This window comes from Chenopodium album, chromosome 17 (genome assembly GCF_948465745.1).
Source record: "Chenopodium album chromosome 17, dcCheAlbu1.1, whole genome shotgun sequence".
NCBI lineage: Eukaryota > Viridiplantae > Streptophyta > Magnoliopsida > Caryophyllales > Amaranthaceae > Chenopodium > Chenopodium album.
In genome coordinates, this window is record NC_137850.1 from 38,607,077 (window position 1) to 38,629,626 (window position 22,550).

Here is a 22,550-nt window from a genome sequence, read left to right on the forward strand (position 1 = left end):
TGACTATCATATGTAAAACTTAGTCAAAGAAATATGATTTCATATTGACTAAGAGTTCTAAAATATTTATTTTGGAACATGATGATTATGCAAGTAATAAAGATGATTTGACAAGTTATGACTCCAAGTGGTTTTAAAACCATGAAATCTGAAATAGATTCTAAGTCTGTAAGCAAGTGTATGACACTTGAATAATTTGCCTAAATTGGGTGAAACCCATTGTAAGAAAAGCAGACAAGAAAGAAAAATGTTTTCTAACTAAAGCAAAGACTTGTTAAAGGATTCAACTAATTCATAGTATGACTATGATTACGATGAAACCTTTACATGTTGCAAAGATCTATTAAAGATATTTAGTGATTTCTACCTTATAAGATTTGGTAGATGGATTTCAAAACACTTTCATAAGATTTGTATATGATACAGTCAAAAGTTTGGAGATCCAATAATCCTAGGGATGCATAAAAGATCCATAATGGATTGAAGTTAGCATCAGGGAGTTATGTTCCTAATTTTGTGAGTTAATCAAATCGTTTGATGTTCTCGTAAAATGAAGAAAAGGTCTTGTATGTACAAGATGTTTAATGGGAGCTATGAAGTCTTCTTGGTCTAGTATAAAGAGCAATTATTCATTGCTTGAAGAGTCAAGTGGTGGGTAATGCATTTTGTATGAAAATCTTGAAGAAGAAGATGAGTACATTTGGGATTCAAGATCTATATAGATAGGTCTCAAAGGATGTTTGAGTTTAGGTTAAGAAGCTTATATTGATAAGATTCTTATAAGGTTCAACATTATATTGAAAAGAGTTTCAATCCCATGTGACATGGCACATTTCTTAATGATTCAATACCTTGAGAAAGGTTGATGAAATTAAGACTTTGAGTGATGATCCTTATGCAATTCGCAAAGGATGCATCATGCACATGCCATGGACTATACTCGTCTATTTGATTCGCGTGTTTTAAAGAACAAGTGATGATAGATTTCAATCGAAATCCAATGTAACGTTGGAATACAAATTAGAAATTCCAAAGTTCCTTGCGAAAGGGCGAAGGAAAATTCTTAGTGTATGGAGATGAAAATGATTATAAGATTTAGAAATTGCAAAATTCATGTTTATGAGAATGTCTCATGAACTTTACTTTCTAAACCCCTTCCATGACAAAGGTATGAGAGTCATACTAATAAGATTTTTGGATTGAAGCAAGTTATGTAATTTTAGTTGTGTATGTTTTGAGAAGGCATATTACAAAAGTAAATACATTAGCTTGCAGAATTATGTTTATCAATTGAAACAAAGTTTCAATCTTATTTAATCGTGGTTTCAAGATTAAATAAAATGTCCAAAATAATTATGAATTGATGGGCTCACTAGGTTGATGACCTTTTGAATGAAACCCCACAGGTGAACTAAATTCATATATTATTTAAGTTTCTAGTTCGGAATCATTAAACTGGACATAAATGATTTCCAATAATGGACTAGCATGTTAAGATTGATTGGATAGCGCAGTTTCATGGGCTATAGGAGCGTAGTGATGCTCGGTCAATCACATGGATATGCATGAATGATGCATGATCGAACTATAGACCTACTTTGAAGTTCAAGTATAGAGCTTCCGGATATATTAGTGGATTCCTTTGACATGAGTGGAACACTGATTTCATTCAATGATTGTTTTAACTGTGGTACATTCAAACATCTGACCGTAACTGGAGATTATAAAGGATGTTTCCCGGTTACTTCATGAGTTGAGTGGGAGCTTTGGTTGCCATAAGATTGGATTGAGTCTACCTATTTAATTAGGAATGTGTCTTGGCCCCTTGAAGAGGGAGAATTCAGAAAATGCATGGCCGTGCTCAAATGGATTACTTTGTAACCATTTGTTTTGCAATTCTAACTCAGATTTCAAGAAAAGATTTGTAGATTAATATGATCACGACATAAGATGCAATCATATTATCAAATCGACACACATTGACTTAAGGAATTTGAATATTGCGCACTTGTCTCAGACAAGTGGGAGATTGAAGGAATTATGTCTTCGATAAGTGCAATTACTAGATATATCAAGGATCACTATTATGGAGATAATAAGTTCATTCTATAGGGTCGTCAATATCTGGTGCTAGATATGATAATTGATCTTTGGGTTAGTTAAATAGCCCAAAGCCTTATAGAATGGATCCTATGAGGTCACACAACAAGGGTATTGGGTTAAACAAGTAAGAGGCCCATTAATGGGCCTCATGAGATTATGACATACCATGTAGAGTGTTGGGCTAGAGTAGTGTGTTTAGGATAAGGGTTTTGGGCTTTTGACATGGGCTCTTATTTAGAGATGAGATCTATAAATAAGATCCATGCCTAGGGTTTGCTGTAAGCAGTCATAATTCACACACAATGAATTTTGACATCTAGGCAACCAATCCCAAAAACCCTAAACACTCTCCTCACTCACGGCCCTCTTCTCTCCCCTTCACGTCCGTACGTGCGGCGCTCCTCATGGTGGCTCGTGGTGTTCGTCGTGGTGGTTTGTGGTTAGCTCGTGTCTCTCTTCTCCGTTAAAGGTTGATTGAAGCGTTCAATCACGACTAACTAGCATTAGTGGAGGTTTAACTTGTGCCCATGGACCAAGTAGAGGAATCACGCTTGGGGTTCTTTATCTCCCTTGTTCTTGCTCGATCGCACGTGGAATCACGCTTCAAAGGTACAATTATTTGTTCTTTATGTGTTACGCATTAGATCCTTGGATTAGGTACTGTATGAATATGATTCATGTTTATTTCCGCTGCGTAGTACCTATAAACTCCTACAATGAGGAGCGGAGGCGGTTTCGTGGGTGGAACGAAGGAGGGGGTTATTTCGTGAATTGGGCTTGGGAGGGGGTGGTTTCGTGAGTGGGGTTGGGGTAGTCAATGCCGGAAAATGGGGTTTAACCCCATTTTCCGGCATAAAGGTATGGTTTTGCAAAAAAAATTTGATTAAGGTGTGGTTTTGCAAAAAAAAAAAATTTATAAGGTGATTTTTTGCAAAATTTCCTAAATAGGTAAAACTTAAGAAAAACAAGGTAATAATAAGAATTTCTTGTAAAATCTCACATTTCTATTGTCATCAAAGTTATTATATTTTGAACACATAAATAGTAAGTGAGTCGAACTTTTAAAAACGAAGATAATAATTAAATTGAACAATCCATTTCATGTAAAACCCAACAGCTAATTACTTGTGAATTATAAGCTAAGTAACAATTGTTACAATACCGTTTGATCAATGCCATGACCAATACTTTGTAACAAACATAATAATACATCCCAATATTCACCAGCAAGATCTGTCCATTAACACAATTCTTTATGAACTATTATATATTTGAGTGAGGTCCTAGTATACTATTATTTGTATTACAATTATTGTGCTCTTTATGTCCTAAAATAATTGACACAATTAAACTTTGCATTTTGATGCACTAGTTTGTCATTATTTTATATAATTAAATATTAATGAACATTATAAAAGTTAGAGTATATTACGAAACTTTATAATATTATCTTTTTAACAACATATTTTATGATCAAATATATTTTTATTATGTTTGTGAAAAAAGGCCTAACGTGTCAATTATTCTAGAATGGAGGGAGTATTCATATTCCTTGGTATGTGCATGTGCGATAAATGGAAAATGTTTGTGGAGCAAAGGATGTATTATTTACAAAACCTATAATCTAATTCTAATATTATTTCTGTTTTTTTTTTTTTCAACAAAGAGGTATTTTATGTGAGACATAAAAAATTCATTTATTATACATAAGAAGAAACGATGCTGGTAATATTACAAGTTTACAACGAACTTGTACCATTAATTAAAAAAAAAAAAAAAAAAAAAAAAAAAACAACACTTTTCGAGAGATAATATAAGCATATGTCCTTACATTTCACGTTTGCGTAAGCTTGTAAATCTATTCCTCGATCATGTGCGAAAGTCCAGCAAGCCTTTAAAGCTGAAAATAAATATATATTTCATAATTAAAGCTGTGAAATAGCAAATCATTTCAATCATACATTTGAGTCATTGAGATCATAAAAATCAACCAATTTTTTTTGCTTGTTTAAAAGAAAAAGGTAGTTGGTGCTTTAATTTTGCATTTATAATGGATTTTATCACATATAATCTTCAACGTACAAGTTCGAATTGAAGACTTATATAAATACTTTTCATCATTCGGCTAAAGCTTGCAAATAACCAAATATTATCCACTAAAAATGGAAATTACAAAGTTAAGAGTAAACACCAAAGCAAAAGCAAAGAAAAAATTAGGGTTTGACGAGGAGTTAGAGCCAGTGAGTCCTACAACAGAATACTTCCTAACAGAGAGACTAACTATTTACGTTCTTTGTTTCTTTGAATTGGCGACGACTACTGATTTTCCTTCTGTTTATGCTTTCCTCAATGATGTCTTCATTAATGCTCATCCTCGTTTCTCCTCCATCCCGGTATCATCTTGCTTCTCTTTTTTATGAATTTGTAATACAAGATTGAATTGATTACTAACAATGTGTATAATGCTAATGATTATGTTAATTATTTGCAAAATTCATCACATACTACACAACATATACTATTATAATCTCATTTCCTTAATTGTACATGCACGTATGTTAATGAATATGTTATTTATGTGCACTTGTGGATGATTGCGTGTATGCCTTTTTCTTGTTTGTAATACATTCGTGCAGTGGCACACATGTACATACTTACACAATAATCTTAAAGTTTATTATTTTTATATTTTATGTAAGATTTTTTTGTTAGAAATTACCTAATAAAACCCATATTTTGTGAGCAATAACCTAATAAAAAATGTTGTAATAAACTACCTAATAAAACATACTATGTTGGATAATATTACCTCTGGATGGATTTTCATTGTTGACAAAATTTTCCAGCGTTGAACCACCCCAAAACCATCGCTTTCATCCCCAAAACCAACACAACCCACTTGAAACTACCTCCACCATGTTGGAACCACCCTCCAACGATCACCTCTTACCCCAAAACCCACTTTTATATAGCTTGAAATATAGCCCCACCACCTCGGAATATCTCCCTACCACCTCGAAAATAGCCTTATTACCTTGAAAAGCAACTCTCCTGATGGTTTCGAAGGTGCTTTGAGGTGAATCAATACTGGAAAATTAGGTCAACAATGAAAATCCGCCTAAAAGTAGTATTTTATAACATTTTACCTTTTATTAGGTAGTTGTTTACAACATTAGTTTTTTATTAGGTAGCTTCTTACCAAGTCTCACTTTTAAAATGGCGTATTTGACAAAAAATATTTTTATATTCTACATATACATATATAATCCTACGTCATACTATAACACTTTATTGTAAATTAGTACAGATAAAAGCAAGATCGATGCTTATTTATATACTTATGTCATGTATACTTTTAGATGTACGTTAAGAATTCTACTCATGAGAAGGGCTTTTTAATGATTTTTTTCCTTATGTAGGTGTAATAATACTTTGTTTGTATTATACCTTACATGTAATTGTTGTCTGGGTCATTTTCTTCTTAACCTACAAAAATATTATGAGGAATACAACAAACATATTTAAATAGAAAAATTAAAGGTTTTTCTAAGCTATGCCCCCAAGTATTGAATTTCTAAGCTGTACCCATGCCTTTTCAAATTTGTAATTAAGTTGTGTCTTCCACCTCACGATATTTTATCAACAATATCCTTTGACAGCCATATCCGTTAACGGACGTTAAGTGGCGTTATTAATTTGACACGTGTACTATTCTAATTGATCAAACACTTAAGAAAAATTAAAATATCAGAAAATAAAATAATTAAAACTAACTTATTTAAGAATTAATTAGAAAAAAAACCAACCACCCCTCCCACCACCACAACCCAGCCCATCAGCCCACGTCGTCCCCGTCGACAATCGGCTGCCCATCCTTGCCTAGACAATTCCTCCCGCAGGCGAGCCCTCACCCTTTCCCTCTCGCCCTCTTTCCTTCGTTAATACTCCACGAACACAACCATCACGTGACGCAACCCAGCTTAGAAAATCGACCCCCCTCATTCCTTGGTTAAACCACGTCCACGAAATAGCCAAATTCCCTTCCCTACCTCAAAACGACCCTCCCTCGCTGTTTCGGGGTATGGGAAAGGGAGTTGGGGGTTGTTTCAGGTGGGGAAAGGAAGGAGAAGCGCTGTCGGGTGGTTGGGGTTTCGAGAAAGAACGTAGATGCGGTGGGGGTTAGGAGAAAGAAAGGGGGTCGGGGTGGGTCAGATGGGGAGGTAGAGTATCGGCCGGCCGATTTAGGTGGTTAACGTGGAGTGTTGGCCGATTTTACGGTGAGTTTAAGGGAGGGGTTAGGGTTTAGCGGTGGGGGGAAGCTGGCTGGGGAAATTTTGGTTTTTTTTTTTTTTTTTTTTTTTTTTTTTTTTTTTTTTTTATAAAAAAATTTAATGTTTTTATTTTTTGTTTTTTTAATGTACTTTTAAATAAAGGATTTTAGCAACGCCACTTAATATTCTCTAACGTCCGTTATTTATTGTGGCTGTCAAAGGTTATTGTTGATAAAATAACGTGAGGTGCAGGACATAGCTTATAACTTTTAAAAAGTATTGATATAGCTTAGAAATTTAATAACTTGAGGGGCATAGTTTAGAAAAACCCAAAAAAATTCGTTGGTTTCATTTATCAATAAATGATTTGTAAGTAATATCACGTTCATTATTATTACAAAATTTTAAATGATACTCGACCTATTAATCTATAATAATGGTATTCAATGAAGAAAAAACTAATGAATAATCCACTAAAAAATAAAAATAAAAAATCAATTATCATCATTAATTTAGTGGGCTAGTTTTAATTCACAGAATTAATAAGCAAATTTTATTTTAGTCACTATAAACCACTTAGTCAAAGAAATATGTTTACTCCACCAACAAAAAAGGTGTGATAACACAACATAATAATATAACATTATTGCAAACAATAATATGTATAATACAAATTAATCTTTTAACGTCTATACACATTATTGTACGTGATCTAGTATTAAGGTCTTACCCAGGTGGTAAAAATTGAATACCTATGTACAATAGGTTACATATTGGATCTAGTCCTCTCCGTTTGTAATTCATAATGTGTAACATCCTTGTAGCTCATTCGCACCAACCAATATATAATTGGCATGTAGTATATATGACTAATTGATAATAATAATTACATGTACATGGGTAGGTTGAAGACAAAAGGGGCAGAAAAAAGTGGAAAAGAGTAGAAGTGAATATCAAAGATCATGTTGTGATTCCAGTATATCCTGAAGGTTTATCACCAGAAGATTATAGTAAGCATTTTGAAGATTACATATCAAAAATATCTACATCACAAATTCCACAAGATAAACCCTTGTGGCAACTTCACATTTTAAATTACCCTACAAAGAATGCTGCTGCAACTTTCATGTATAAGTCTCACCATGCCATTGCTGATGGCACCTCGCTCATGGGAGTCATCTACTCTTGCTATAAACGAGTAGACGATCCTTCGAAACCTCTCACTTTCCCATCTAGAACTACTCCAAGGGAGAAACAAAGTCATTCTATCAAGAAAGCTTGCAACATTGTGCCTAATTTTATGGCTACTTTCTTTTACACCTTCCTACATTTTGGACAAAGTATTAGGTTATCTTTCTCAGCAGATGATCGGACTCCAATTAGGTCGGGTAATATGAATCCAGATTGTAGAATTTGTACCATCAATTTATCTCTTACTGATATCAAAAGAATCAAGACTATTCTTGGAGTGGTAAGATACGACTTGTTATAACATTATATGCCATGTTTAATAAGTCGTCTCTAGGGATGATTTTATGATTGTCATCTTTAAATAACTAATATTATATTAATTTTTTATTGGTTGATTTTAATTTATTTTTAAAATAAAAATTAATTATAAATCATTTATCTAATTTTTAAAATTCATTTATTGATTTTGAAATAATTTTTATTTATTTTTATAATTTTCATAATTTTTTTCTGATTTATTTTTTAATGTCAAAATTAATTATGTACTATTTAACTAATTTTGAAATTTAATTTATTCATTTTGAAATAAATTTTATTTAATTTATAATTTTTTTTATCTAATTAGTTTACAAAATTCAATTTTAATTTTTACAGAATTTAAGAAATGATTCATAAATAAATTATGAAAATATAAAATAATAAATTCTAATATAAAAGAAAAAACCTATAAAATTAATTTTAACTTAAAAAATAATCAAAAATCAAGTAATAATAAATCAGTACTATAATAATAGTCATTTTAAGGATGATTACCACAGAATTTTTATGTCTTAAGACTCTAGCTCATCTTTGTTTATTTTTGTCGTTTTTTTGGTGAATAGACAGTAAATGATGTTGTCGTTGGGATACTTTTTCTTGGAACTCGCTTATATATGCAAGAAATCAACAATGGACAACTAACGAACACACGATCCACGGCAGTGATAACTCTTAACATTAGGAGTGACAAAGGATATGCACACGCAGAAGAAATGCGCAAAAACAATGCCAAGGTACCATGGGGAAATAGATTTTCAGGTATCGAAATACCAATCACAAATTTAGAGGAGAATGATATTAAAAATCCTCTAAAGTTTATCTTGAAAGCTCACAAAATTATTAAGAAAAAGAGGAATACTATTTTTGCTCAAATTCTCTTATTATACTGCCTTGGAGCTGTGAGGACATGTATAGGCCTTCAGGTACGTTACATTTTGCTTGATGTTAATTATTTTCCAAACGGGAGTACTACGTAATTACTTCCTAAAATAGATTAGTCACTTGTATTTTACAACTAGTTTAGATCAATGCAATGCCCGGTAATTGTTAAATATTACCTCTGTTTCTGAAAGTTCGACTCACTTACTATTCTTGTAGTCAAAATAAAATAAGTTTGACCACAGTTTATGACTTATTATATAATAAAAATAAATTACCATGTGAAATCTTATTCGATTTATCTAATTATAAAATTTTCAAATATCAACTTTTTGTAATTTTTACTCATAAATGGCTAAAAATTTACGGTCAAACATTTACATTGAAGACCGCGCAAATGCAAAGTGAAATTTTATAGTCATATAGTTTGATGATTAATTAGCAAAAAGAAGTGAAATTTTCTTATGAAAGTAAATAATTTATAATACAACATATTTTTGTTTTTGGTGATGTAGTGTTTTTGAAACGAGTATATCTGAATTTTTAGGTTTATCAAGTTCTATTACCACAATTAACTCAAATACTATTATGTTTGCAAATTGCAGGTAGCTACACAAACTTTTGAGCAAAGGTCGTTGAATTGTAGCTTTCTGATGACCAATATGATTGGGCCAATTGAGAAAATGAGTTTTGCTAATCATCCTGTCGACAGCTTTTATTTCATGCCTACTCGCGTTAAATCGGTTAGCATTGTGCCTCGTATCTTTTCTCTTGTTCTGATTTTTTTTTTTTTTGAAACAAATGGCTTCTAACCTTGATTGTATAGCCAATTACATACACGTATATATTTTACATGGCGTAACCAATTCATATATACTAAATTAATTTGTATGTCATATTCTCAATTCTCATCACATCAACATCATTCGGTTGCTTGTCACAAATTATTAATACACATGTCTTTCGGTTTATGCTTTTTTTAAAGTTATGAAATAATGTAGCGGAATCAAAATTGAAGAGATTGGGTAAAATAAATAGAGATTTAAAATAATTTAAGACAAATTAAAAAAAAAAAAGGAACACACAATTTTAAGGTAGAAAAATTCTCTAAAAAGCCTATGGACGTGTAGTAGTTGAAAGTTCGAAACAATCGAGACGAAGTTTGTAAGATAAAGAACCTCATAGGATCATATCGGGGTACCACTATTAACATGTTGCCCAACAAAATTTAAGATATTGTATAAAGGTGAATAATGTGCCAAGTATGTAGAAAAATATACATTGGCACATATCAGTCTCATGAGGCATATAATTTAATAATATTGCAATATATAATAAGATGAGCACCGTTATTACAAGTATATAAAGTATTGTATGAGTTGGACTTACAATGAGTTAACTTCAACACAAATTAAATTTTGGCCACTTAACCCAACAACCATCTCTCATTGGATCATAGTATATATTTTGGTGTCTTTTTATTAAAATAATTGTTACTCGTATTATTATGTAGATAAATACATGATAATGACTTGCACTTAGGTGTCTTTTTATTGCAGAGTTTGACGGTTACTGTGATGAGTTACATGGAAACGTTGACAATTGCCTTAGCTGTTGAGAAAGGCTTCATCGATCACCAAAAATTAATCACTTGCGTGGAGAATGCCTTTCAATTGATTTTCGATGCTGCCACAACTACTTCATAATCTTTTGCAAAATGAATATTAAAAATATATACGGTGTTGTTTTATGTATGTAAAAATTCTAGCATAGTCGTCGATTACGGACGATTACGGACGACTATGGTCGACTATGATAAGAAATTAGGCCCTGTTCTGTTCACCTTATTTCCACTTATTTCAGGGTTGATAAATTCAGATAAGGGTTAATAAGTTCAGATAAGATAAGTTTAGATAAGTTGTGATAAGGGTTAATCAGGGCTACCCAAGTTTAATTTATAACTAAAATAAGTTCTAATAAGGGTTAATAAGTTCAGAAAAGATCAGATAAGTTCAGATAAGTTTAAATAAGTTAAGATAAGTTCAGATAAGATCAGATCAGATAAGTAAAAATCAGGTGAATCAAACGCACCCTAAATCTAAACAGTTGATATTTGTTCATCTAATCCTAGACATCCAATCAAACACCTATGCTACACAGTCATCAAGATCTTGTTTGGTTAGTCAATAATTTTTTTAACCACATGAAATTTATTTTAACTTAAATCGAAAAAAATTTAGCAAATTTTAACATATCATCTCCAACTTAAATCATCTTTTACATTAAAATTGAACTTAATCATCAACCTATGTCATCTTCTTCCTTAAACATTCCATCTTCAACCAAAAAATTATTTCGATAAATTTGTTAATCTATAAACATTATTCAAATCAATTGTAAAAATAAATAATTGTATTCATCAATTATAGTACCGTGATTCGAATATTACGTAGATTAAAATAAACTTTTGAATTGTAGTATTAATCGAGTTGTGGTAATTTATTTGGAGATTCGAATGTAATAATTAAAATGATTTTGTGCTTAATTTTGATATATTTTTATGATTAATCCGTCATTGTTAAATGTTGAAAATACATACAATGCCATTGATGAATAGAATATACATAAGGTTGAAGATGACTAATATTATTCTAAAATATATTTTTCAAAAATTCATTGATTAAGTGAGTTTTTTGGGGAAACAAATTAATATAATCTTGATTACGAGGCATTTTTTGGGGAAATATATTATAAGATATTTTCCTAGATATAACTTTACTATAGGTTTTATGTCTAATCTGTCATCTATCTATCTATATACTATACTAAAACAGGGTACACTAGCTCCATGACTGACACGTGTCTCTGTTTTAGTTTAGTTTATTTTTGGTTAAAAATTGTTACGTGTATATTTGTCAAAAATCCTATTCATATATATTATTGCATATTTTTACATAATAATATTATATTATAATACTTAATTTTATAGAGTACTACATAATCTTTTCTAAAGATAACACATGTTCCTATTTTAGTTTATATAATTTTTAATCTTTTCTAAAGATAACACATGTTCCTATTTTAATTTATAAAATTTTTATTTTTGGTTAAAAATTATTACGGTGTATTTTTTTCAAAAATCTTTTTCATAAATATTATTGCATATTTTTACATAAGAAAATATTAGTAAAGTACTTATTTTATGGAGTACTATATAATCTTTTTAAACTGTAAATAAACATGTATAAAATCTTTGTCAAATAAATATTATATCATTAACAAAAAAACATATATTTTGATTTGTATTAGTTTAATATAACTTACAATGATTTGTTAGGAAATCCTAATAACCTTTTTTTTTTTTTTTACTAATATATAAATCCTATTGATAACTATTTATTGTTATATAATAATCTTTATAGCCAATAAAAACTTTTATCCAACATATATTAGTCAACTTTATACTACAATTTAGTTAAAAAAAAAAGAAAAAAAAAAACTAGGTCAAAGGATGTTAACTAATTGTACTTTTGAGGACAATGATGGTTATATGGTAGAAATTATGTTAAGGGATAATCATGGAAGTAGTTCTTCCAACAAAAGGTAGAGATTGAGTATGAGAGAATTTTTTAGCTACAATATTATTGGTGTCAAGAAAGTTATTTGAACAGTTTTTGGCTAATGTCTACAGTATGATTGAGACTAATAGATTTAACTACATTCGAACACATCAAAAACAATTGAGGTCAAAATTGTATAAGAATTTTGCTTATGCAGTTTTGAGATGAGATATTGATCCCTGTAGGGAATATTTCAAGCATTACCCTAAACTTGAACCCCACCGTGATCATACACTTAAGCATGGTGGCGTCCAAAGGGAAGGAAGCTTGAGTAAAAGAGTCGCCAACAAGTTTAAGAACTTGTAAACCGTTCACAGGGTGAAAGTTACACCCCTTAACGATCCATGAGATCGTCAACTCCAATATGTCTGGAACCATGACTGGTGTTCGGGGATGAAGGTACAAATCCAACCTAAAAGAGATTGAACCTGCCCTAAAAATAGGCCTCTACTTCATTCTTCTTGTATTCCTGTGCGCTTTCTTACTAACATGCAATGAATAGGTTAACCCTAAACCTGTTTTATCTATATTAGTTGAATATTAATGCACAAATAAAACTATTATTAGCGATCACTTAAATTATAATCAAATTAACCTAAACAAGATTATTAATTATCTTATTAAGCGTGATTACAAGTACAAATTCCCTTTAAACATGCATAAAAGGTGTGATCAAGCAATAACAATAATCATAAATATCAAGCAACATAATAATCACAAATCATAATAATTATAAAATAATCATGTTAAAGCATAATAATAGCAAGATCCTAGGCATGATACTAACAAGATTAATAACAAACTCTAGCATGTCACTAAACAATAAAGATCAAAGCTTTAGCTCTAACATGATACTAACATGATATTAAGAAAGAAAATAGGAAGCATCCTTGAAATCATGATTGATATAATTAAGAAACTTATTCTTTACCCTAAACATCATACTAAGAAAAGCATCCTAACATGATACTAGAAAAAACATCCTAACATGATACTCGGAAAAGCATCCTAACATGATACTAGGAATCAAAATAACAACCTAAACATGATTTCTATATCATAATATCAATTAAACAATTAAAGTACTTACTTGGATGCCTCGTATCTCTTTCTAATAACAAAATACACACGTTAGTAACTTCAAGGAAAATATAAAACAAACAATTAAATCAAATAATTGAAATAGAGATTTGGGATCAAACCCTCAGAAATATCAAACCTTTCACGTATAGGGCGAAGGAAACTTTGAACTTGGCTAGGTGTGTCTAGTGCTAATGTATGAGGAATTTTGTTTGAGGGAAGGCTAGGCTAGAAAGAGAGAGAGAATATCAAGAATTTCTTGATGAGAGTTGATAATTTTTTGATGATTGAAAACGGAGGTCTAAGGACCCTATTTATAACGAAAATCAGCCAGAATATGATAAAAAAGAATTAGATTTCGAAAAGGAATAAAACACGACGCTGTCGTCGCAATAGCCTCTGTCGCCGCGCGACAGAGTGCAGCGCCGCGCGACAAGCCTGTCGTTCGGCGCTGCAAGACAGTTTTTACGGACTTTTTTTTTATCATATCTTTTGTTCCAGAAGTCCAAATAAAGTATATATAATGTCGTTGGAAAGCTCTTGAAGTCTACTTTCCAAACCAATTGGAATCAGATTAAAATCTTTTATCGGCTGAAATAGTGGGACGGTGTCAGTTTTGGCTAGAGTTTCGTATTCCTTTCATATCTTTTTCGTTATAGCTCGGAATTAATATTATAATATATCATTGGAAAGATAATTTCAAGATCTATCCAACCATATAATATTTTGATAAAGATTATGAGGCACGAAAATAGTATCTGACTGTCTTTGAACATCTTTAAATTCGAATAGAATTAGGATTTAAAAAAGGAAAGTTTTATTCAATTTCAAACTCTTTGATTTTATCTTTTCAAAAACGATAATTAAGATCTTTTAGAAACTCTTAGAAGCTTCTAATTAAATCCTAATTAGTTTAGGAATGGGATTAAACCTTTGGACCCTCCACATGAGCATTGGGTCGTAGGTAAAATCCGGTTTGGACCCAGTTTAGTATTTTGGCCATAACTTCCTCATTATTCATCGGAATTGGGCTTATAATATATCGTTGGAAAGGTCTTTTCAAGCCCCATCCAACTACACCATTATTGGACCCTTATCATGGACCAAACAAAACTGAACTGGAAATTTTTCATAAAATAGGGTAAGAAAAGAAATATTTTCAAAAACAGAAAGAAGAGATATTTTAATAAAAACATCCTCATCACTAGACTTTCCACACTTTCACTTCGTTCGATAATCAAATGACTTGAAAGGTATTCATCACTGGGTTTGGTTTTGGGGAGACACATTTGGGTGTCTACAGAAGCCCCCACTTTAACTGAGTTTGCAGAAACGCAAGTTTCAAAAACAAAAATCAAAGTAGCGATAGGGACGGAGAATGATTCAGAACGTTCTGCGATCCTAAAACACTCTTGTAACGCCGATACCTATAAACTAGCGTTAGTTAAATAGATAAAAGAGTTAAGAAACGCGTATCGTGCACCGTCGAGCACACGTCTCTGAAGGTAACCGATTTGTTGTGTTTGCTGTTGTGACAACCTTCCACAAGCTAGGGAATGCCATCCTGCTGCTTTTGACGATCTCCCTCAAGGTAGGGGATATCGCCTGAAGACTGCTACGCTTGTAACTGCCTCCAATCTCCATTGTGATAGTCTTCTGCAACCAAAGAATACTATCGAAGACTGCTTCGCTTGAAACGATCTTCATTGCTTTGTGACCATCTTCTGCAAGCCAGGGAACATGATCGAAGATTGCTTCACTTGAAGCGATCCTCAATTGTTTGTGACAACCCTCCGCAAGCTAGGGAACGCTGTCGAACAATGCTGCTACATCTCGAGCCTTTTCCTTGAATCATAGTGACGACCTTCCCAATCATAGCAAAAGTCGTCGAAGACCGCCTCATCACGAACCGCTCTTCTCAAATCTTGGTGACAACCTCCACAATCTTAGCGAATGCCGTCGAAGACCGCCCATCTCGTGCTATCTTCTCAAATCTTGGTGACAACCTCCACAATCTTAGCGAATGCTGTCGAAGACCACCCATCTGGTGCTATCTTCTCAAATCTTGGTGACAACCTCCAAAATCTTAGCAAACGCTGTCAAAGACCGCCCATCTCATGCTATCTTCTCAAATCTTAATGACAACCTCCACAATCTTAGCGAACGTTGTCGAAGATCGCCCATCTCGTGCTATCTTCTCAAATCTTAATGACAACCTCCACAATCTTAGCGAATGTTGTCGAAGATAACTTCGCTTGAAGTCATCCTCAATTGTTACGATAATGTTCCAAAGAAAATTACCGAAGACCAACGCTTGTCGATCTTAAAGCTCGCTTGAACTTTGCTGTTGCAAATTTTTTTTTGCTGTAATTTCCGCGGTGCCAATACGTCGGCGCATTTTTGCTATTTGTGAACCATTATGTCGGTGCCTTCTGCTGCTTGTGAACCATTATGTCGGTGCCTTTACGATGAGCCAATGTTTAGGTGCTTTAAGCTAAGTGAGACGATCTTTCATCAGGTCGATCACCTCGATTACTTAATCATGTCAAATTGATTATAGGGGCTAACTGGCGTACCAAGGAACCTGAAATTGCTGCATAAGGTCCACATAGTCACTTATGAGGGCCATGTATCCTGTCGCCGCACCGACGCACACTGGAAATTACTGTCGCTGTAATTCTGCTCTGTCGCCGGTCGACAGATGTTGTCGCCAGGCGACATCCTTGTCGTCTGGCGCTGGAGTCGGGTCTTCCTTATTTTTCTCTTGCTGCTGCTGTTCATTGTTCGGTTTCGCTTCGAACTTTGAACTTGGTCGTTTCCTTTCAACCAAATCCGCTCAAATCTTTTGTAAATTAAAGCTCTTCATCTCTAATTTACTGATCTATGTAATTCCTCTCATCTTGGAAGAATCTCATGTGTCATATTCGCGGTTTTTCGAAAAAATCCAGGAATGTTCTTGCTTGCTGGGATGCACCTGCATTTATATTTTGGACTATAGGACTTTGCTTATCTTTCTTTAGGGTTGACCTAAGACTTAGTGTTGCTTGACTCATTGACTTGACATGACTCAAGGTATAAACTTGGCTTAATGATGACTCACTTCGTGTGACTCGTGTGTGCGTAGTGTTGACTCATGAAGCTCGATATGTACATGACTTGAAATGCAGAAAACAAAAATTTCCGTCATTTTTGTGGAGGGTACCGACTTTCTCCCGAAAATAAAAGGCAGAAAAAGGAAGAAGTTTTTGATGGTGCATGTTGAATGAGCTTTGTCAAATGTTGTTTGATACTATCTCTCAAGGTGCAAGGATTAACTCATCCTAGGCTATCTCAATTGGTGACTCAATGATGAAAGTATTTGGGTAACTTAGGCACGGAGGCTAAGCACTTCATACTTTGTGATGCAATGATGAGTGATGAGTGATTTTGTTATGAAAGTATGCTTCAATGTTGTGTTAAGATTTCATGACAAAGGGTTCCTAAGGGAGGATTATTTGGTCATGTATCTGTGATGTGTGTGATAGTGACGCTAAAGTTAGGCTGCAAAGGCTAAATGTATGGAAAAAGTATTTTGAGAAGAGTCAAATGATGGTGACTCTTAGGCTAGGTAAGCTAAAAATGTAGGGATCAAGCCCCCAAGTCTAGCTCTAAATGGAAAGGGATGAACATAGGAGATCTCTTGATATGATCAATTATGAACATAAATATGAATGCATTTTTATTACGGCCGCACCCCAATGTGAGGTTGCCTACGTATCCGTTAAGAATTAGGCCGAACGTAGCTCTAGTCGAACCTCGCACAAGTATGCGTATATCTCAAAGAGGACTATTAAGGGTTGTAACGTGGTTAGGCTAAAGGTTGAAGAAGAAAGGGATAAAGGCTCAAGACCCTAGATAAGCCCCCAAGGTGTGCAACCTTGCTTTTGAATCTTTGTATTATTATGCTTGAGGCTTTCTACTCTTTTTTAGCTCTCTCTTTTGCTTTAGCATTTATTTTATTTTTATAAGTGTGGGCAATCCCGATCATGCGGTCTATCACTCACTTGGCATTCATGTTTCTCAGGCACGGTACCGAGCACTCGATAAGAGACGCAATCTGAGACGTGTTCATATCAAAGACATTTTCATATCAAAGACATTGGAACACTTGCCCTTTTGTACACTTTTTATTATTTCTATTTTTGCTTTTTTTTTTTAATTTTTGAGTTTTATGTAAAATCACTCAAGCTTTTATATTTAGAATTTGCATAAGTTGCACCCTATCCCATCCCAAGGTTAGGTAGATGTGGGTCGAAGAAAGAAAAGTTTATTGTTAGACGAGGCTCAAAGTGGTTTGTCAAGAAAGGATTGTATATTTGAAGGGTAAAAGGTATGATATGGTTACAAGAGGTGCCTCAAATCATTGATATACCTTGTGCTTAGTTCGACATGTTTTTTTTTTGATGCAATGATCATATGCAAGAAATAAAATGCTCATTTTATTAAAAGGGAGATAGAAAAAATCTACAACGTAAATCTAAGGGAAAAAAAAAGTGCCTATGCTAGACTTATTGGGGAAAGGAAAAACTGAAAAAGAAAAAGAGGTCATGAAATCTTGTCGTTGAAGCTCGCCTCTTGTCTTGTGTCATTTGCTTTATCATCACTCGCTCTTCTTGCTAGTTGGATGTATGGGAAGCTTGTTATTATCGATCAAATGTTGGATAGCCTCTTTTAGCTTCCAACATCTCTCAGTAGTATGACCCCTACCTTGATGGTACTTGCAAAGTGCATCTGGATTCCAACTAGGCAATCTCTTTTCTAGTGCGGAATCTTGAATAGGTCCAATGGGAGTAATGAGTCCCTTAGTATGGAGTCGATCGAAGGCAACATCGTAGCTCATCCCAATGGGGGTGAAGTCTTTCCTTAGTTGCTTCTTAGATCCTTGGTTATCCATGACTAAGACTTCAGTGAGATCAAAGGTACTAACATTGTTACTAGAGTGGGCATTTTCGGAAGAAGAAGGATTGTCGTTCTTCTTTCTTTTCCAGCCACTGTGGTTACTATTGTTAGTAGCTTTTTGCTTTGCGAGGTCATCTTCGATCTCGATGCCTATGTCATAGACGGCCTTGAAAGTATTCAAATTATGTTGATATTTTAAATGCTTTGAATACTTTTCTTGGAGATTCTTGATAAACATCCTTACAGATTCTTTTTCGGTGGGCACCTCAATCATCTTAGCGGAAGTTTCCCTCCACTTATTAAAGAAAGAAGTAAAGCCTTCATTCTCTTTTTGTCTTAGCATCTCAAGTTGTCTATAGTTGGTTTCGACTTGAATATTACACTTATATCTGTCAATGAAAACGTTTTTTATTCCATCCCAAGTAGAGGTTTTCTCTTTATCAAGAGAAAAGAACCAATGTTAGCAAACGGTTTCTAGAGATAGCAAGAATAAAGAGTGAAAAATATTATTATCAATCCCTTTAATGTTCATTACAGTTTCAAAGGCCCTTAAGTGAAAGTAAGGATTGTCCATTGGCTGGAACTTAGGGATGTCATTGGCATTGAACTTCTGCGGAAGAAGCTCCTTGTCCACTGAGACCCCTTTGTGAGCTAATGCCCTGGAATCTATAGTCATGGGATATTTTGCTCAAGCTTTCTTATATGAGATCCATTTGTTGTTATTTCACAAGGTCATTGATTTGAAGGGTTAAAGCCTCAACACCTCAGTCACATTAGCCATTTGCTTCTTAAGTTCATTGACTTCTTCTTGACTTGCCATTATCTTCTTAGCTTTTCTTTTTCGATCGGCTGGTTTATCAAAAAGTTGAACTTGAACGAAGGTGTTGTCCTTAATTAATCAACCTTCTCTCCTTGACCAAGTACTGTGGAAAGGAAAATTAGGGATAAGTTTTTTTTTATTATTTATTTTGACTCAAGCTTTATTCAACATGGAAGAGAATATGGAAGATAATGGGAATAGATTGGACCCCCCACTCGAATGACGGAAAATGACTCATACATGAACCTAAGACATGGTCGTGGTGACATATTCACAAAGTGTGTGCTAAGACTAGTGAGTTTAGGTGACATGTTAAGACTTGTGTCATGACCATGTGGCTAGATTATTTGACTAGACTCAAGCAAAGACTAAGTTAAGACCTCACATATATGCATTAAACTGGACAGGCTGTGGTATTTTAGTCATAACTTTTGATCTGTGACTCTGATTGGAATGAAACCAATGCCAAATTAAATATAAAACTCGGGGCTACAGATCCATAGTTTGTAAGACTCGTAGTTCTTCCTATAACTCCGGCTATGACCAAAACAATTTGACGCTTGTGCAGTATACGGGAATAAAAAATCCGGGTTGACTTAAAGGAACTATGACTCGATTTTAGACATATTTATTAGCTCAAATTAATTAATCAATTAATTAAACAAAGTCTTTTAGTCATTGGTTAGTTTATTTAAGTATATTCATAATTACAAGTCAAACCAAATGGTTAGTTTAATCACATGTAAGTATGCACAGCAAATAATGCACAAGTAGTCAAGTAGTCACAATATGATGCAATGAGTTTGCAACCTAACCATGGCTCTAGTTCTCTAAATTTCAGGATATAGGTTAGTCAAAGAGGGTCCATGGTTATGAGTCCGGATGCACCTCGCGGAAGCCTTACCTTTGGAAGGGTTGGCGCGTGTGGATGGGACCCCGCGAGTTAAACTCGCTTCCATGGTTTGGTGAATTCAACATTCTCAGATGTACCCTTTGTTGCTCAGAGCGTTCAATCGGGTAGATGGAGCATGAATTCCCAGAGGGTTATGTCCATATGTAGAACACATATGGGTTTCAGAAAAGTGAGAAAAACTCAATCAGGAAGTAGAATCGAGCCAACAGTGCTAGAACTGGTCGAAATTAGACCTCATATTTCTGGCTCGGTATTGGAAGAATGCAGCACCAGACAACAGAGACTGTCGCCGCGATATAGACCTGTCGCCTGGCGACAGAGCCATATCTTCGGCGACAGGCTCTGTTTTCTAGACGCCAGTTCCTACATGCCTCAGCAGCTTTCTGTGTTCGTAAAATTTTTCAGTTTTTCGCAGCATTATTTAGGTTCTAGTTGTGAAAGATATTCCTCAATTTTCCTATGTGTAAAAAATCCTATATTTTTTACTCATTACGGATGGTCTTTCCAATGAGAACCTTTTTTATGCATATGACAATAATGTTAATCAAAATTACGCACATGAAATACTTAGAACTTTTCGAGTCTCATCCACTCATTCTAAATCATTGCCAAAATAAATTTTAGGAATTAAAATAGAAATCCTCCCCAGTTGAGTCGCCAAAAAACTGTAGGGAATATTTCAAGCATTACCCCAAACTTGAATCCCATCGTGATCATACACTTAAGCATGGTGGCGTCCAAAGGGAAGGAAGCTTGAGTAAAAGAGTCGCCAACAAGTTTAAGAACTTGTAAACCGTTCACAGGGTGAAGGTTACACCCCTTAACGATCCATGAGATCGTCAACTCCAATATGTCTGGAACCATGACTGGTGTTCGGGGATGAAGGTACAAATCCAACCTAAAAGAGATTGAACCTGCCCTAAAAATAGGCCTCTACTTCATTCTTCTCGTATTCATGTGCGCTTTCTGACTAACATGCAATCAATAGGTTAACCCTAAACCTGTTTTATCTATATTGGTTGAATATTAATGCACAAATAAAACTATTATTAGTGATCACTTAAATTATAATCAAATTAACCTAAACAAGATTATTAATTATCTTATTAAGCGTGATTACAAGTACAAATTCCCTTTAAACATGCATAAAAGGTGTGATCAAGCAATAACAATAATAATTAATATCAAGCAACATAATAATCACAAATCATAATAATTATAAAAATAATCATGTTAAAGCATAATAATAGCAAGATCCTAGGCATGATACTAACAAGATTAATAACAAACCCTAGCATGTCACTAAACAATAAAGATCAAAGCTTTAGCCCTAACATGATACTAACATGATATTAAGAAAGAAAATAGGAAGCATCCTAGAAATCATGATTGATATAATTAAGAAACTTATTCTTTACCCTAAACATCATACTAAGAAAAGCATCCTAACATGATACTAGGAAAAGCATCCTAACATGATACTAGGAACTTCTTTACCCTAAACATCATACTAAGAAAAGCCTCGTATCTCTTTATAATAACAAAATACACACGTTAGTAACTTCAAGGAAAATATAAAACATACAATTAAATCAAATAATTGAAATAGAGACTTGGGATCAAACCCTCAGAAATATCAAACCTTTCACGTCTAGGGCAAAGGCAACTTCGAACTTGGCTAGGTGTGTCTAGTGCTAATGTATGAGGAATTTTGTTTGAGGGAAGGCTAGGCTAGAAAGAGAGAGAGAATATCAAGAATTTCTTGATGAGAGTTGATAATTTTTTGATGATTGAAAACGGAGGTCTAAGGACCCTATTTATAACGAAAATCAGCCGGAATATGATAAAAAAGAATTAGAGTTTGAAAAGGAATAAAACACGACGCTGTCGCCGCAATAGCCTCTGTCGCCGCGCGACAGAGTGCAGCGTCGCGCGACAAGCCTGTTGTCCGGCGCGGCAAGACAGTTTTTACGGACTTTGTTTTTATCATATCTTTTGATCCAGAAGTCCAAATAAGGCATATAATATGTCATTGGAAAGATCTTGAAGTCTACTTTCCAACCCAATTGTAATAAGATTAAAATATTTTATAGATAAAAAGGTACGGTTGAAATAGTGGGACGGTATCAGTTTTGGATAGAGTTTCATATTCCTTTCATATCTTTTTCGTTATAGCTCGGAATTAATATTATAATATATTATTGGAAAGATAATTTCAAGATCTATTCAAACATATAAGATTTGGATAAATATTATGAGGCACAAAAATAATATCTGACTGTTTTTGAACATCTTTAAATTCGAATAAAATTAGGACTTAAAAAAGGAAAGTTTTATTCAATTTCAAACTCTTTGATTTTATCGTTTCAAAAAGGATAATTAAGATCTTTTATAAACTCTTAGAAGCTTCTAATTAA

General features: G+C 33.6%; 1 protein-coding gene across 1 annotated transcript; it reads left to right on the forward strand.

The window, feature by feature from the left end:
• The first annotated feature begins 4,262 nt into the window (after positions 1-4,262).
• On the forward strand, positions 4,263-10,468 carry LOC145587930 (wax ester synthase/diacylglycerol acyltransferase 7-like). Its single transcript, XM_081644574.1, has 5 exons — positions 4,263-4,496; positions 7,279-7,845; positions 8,447-8,806; positions 9,368-9,505; positions 10,322-10,468. The coding sequence occupies exons 1-5, from the start codon at positions 4,266-4,268 to the stop codon at positions 10,466-10,468; spliced, it is 1,443 nt and encodes a 480-aa protein (XP_081500700.1). The 5' UTR covers positions 4,263-4,265.
• The last annotated feature ends 12,082 nt before the right edge of the window (positions 10,469-22,550 follow it).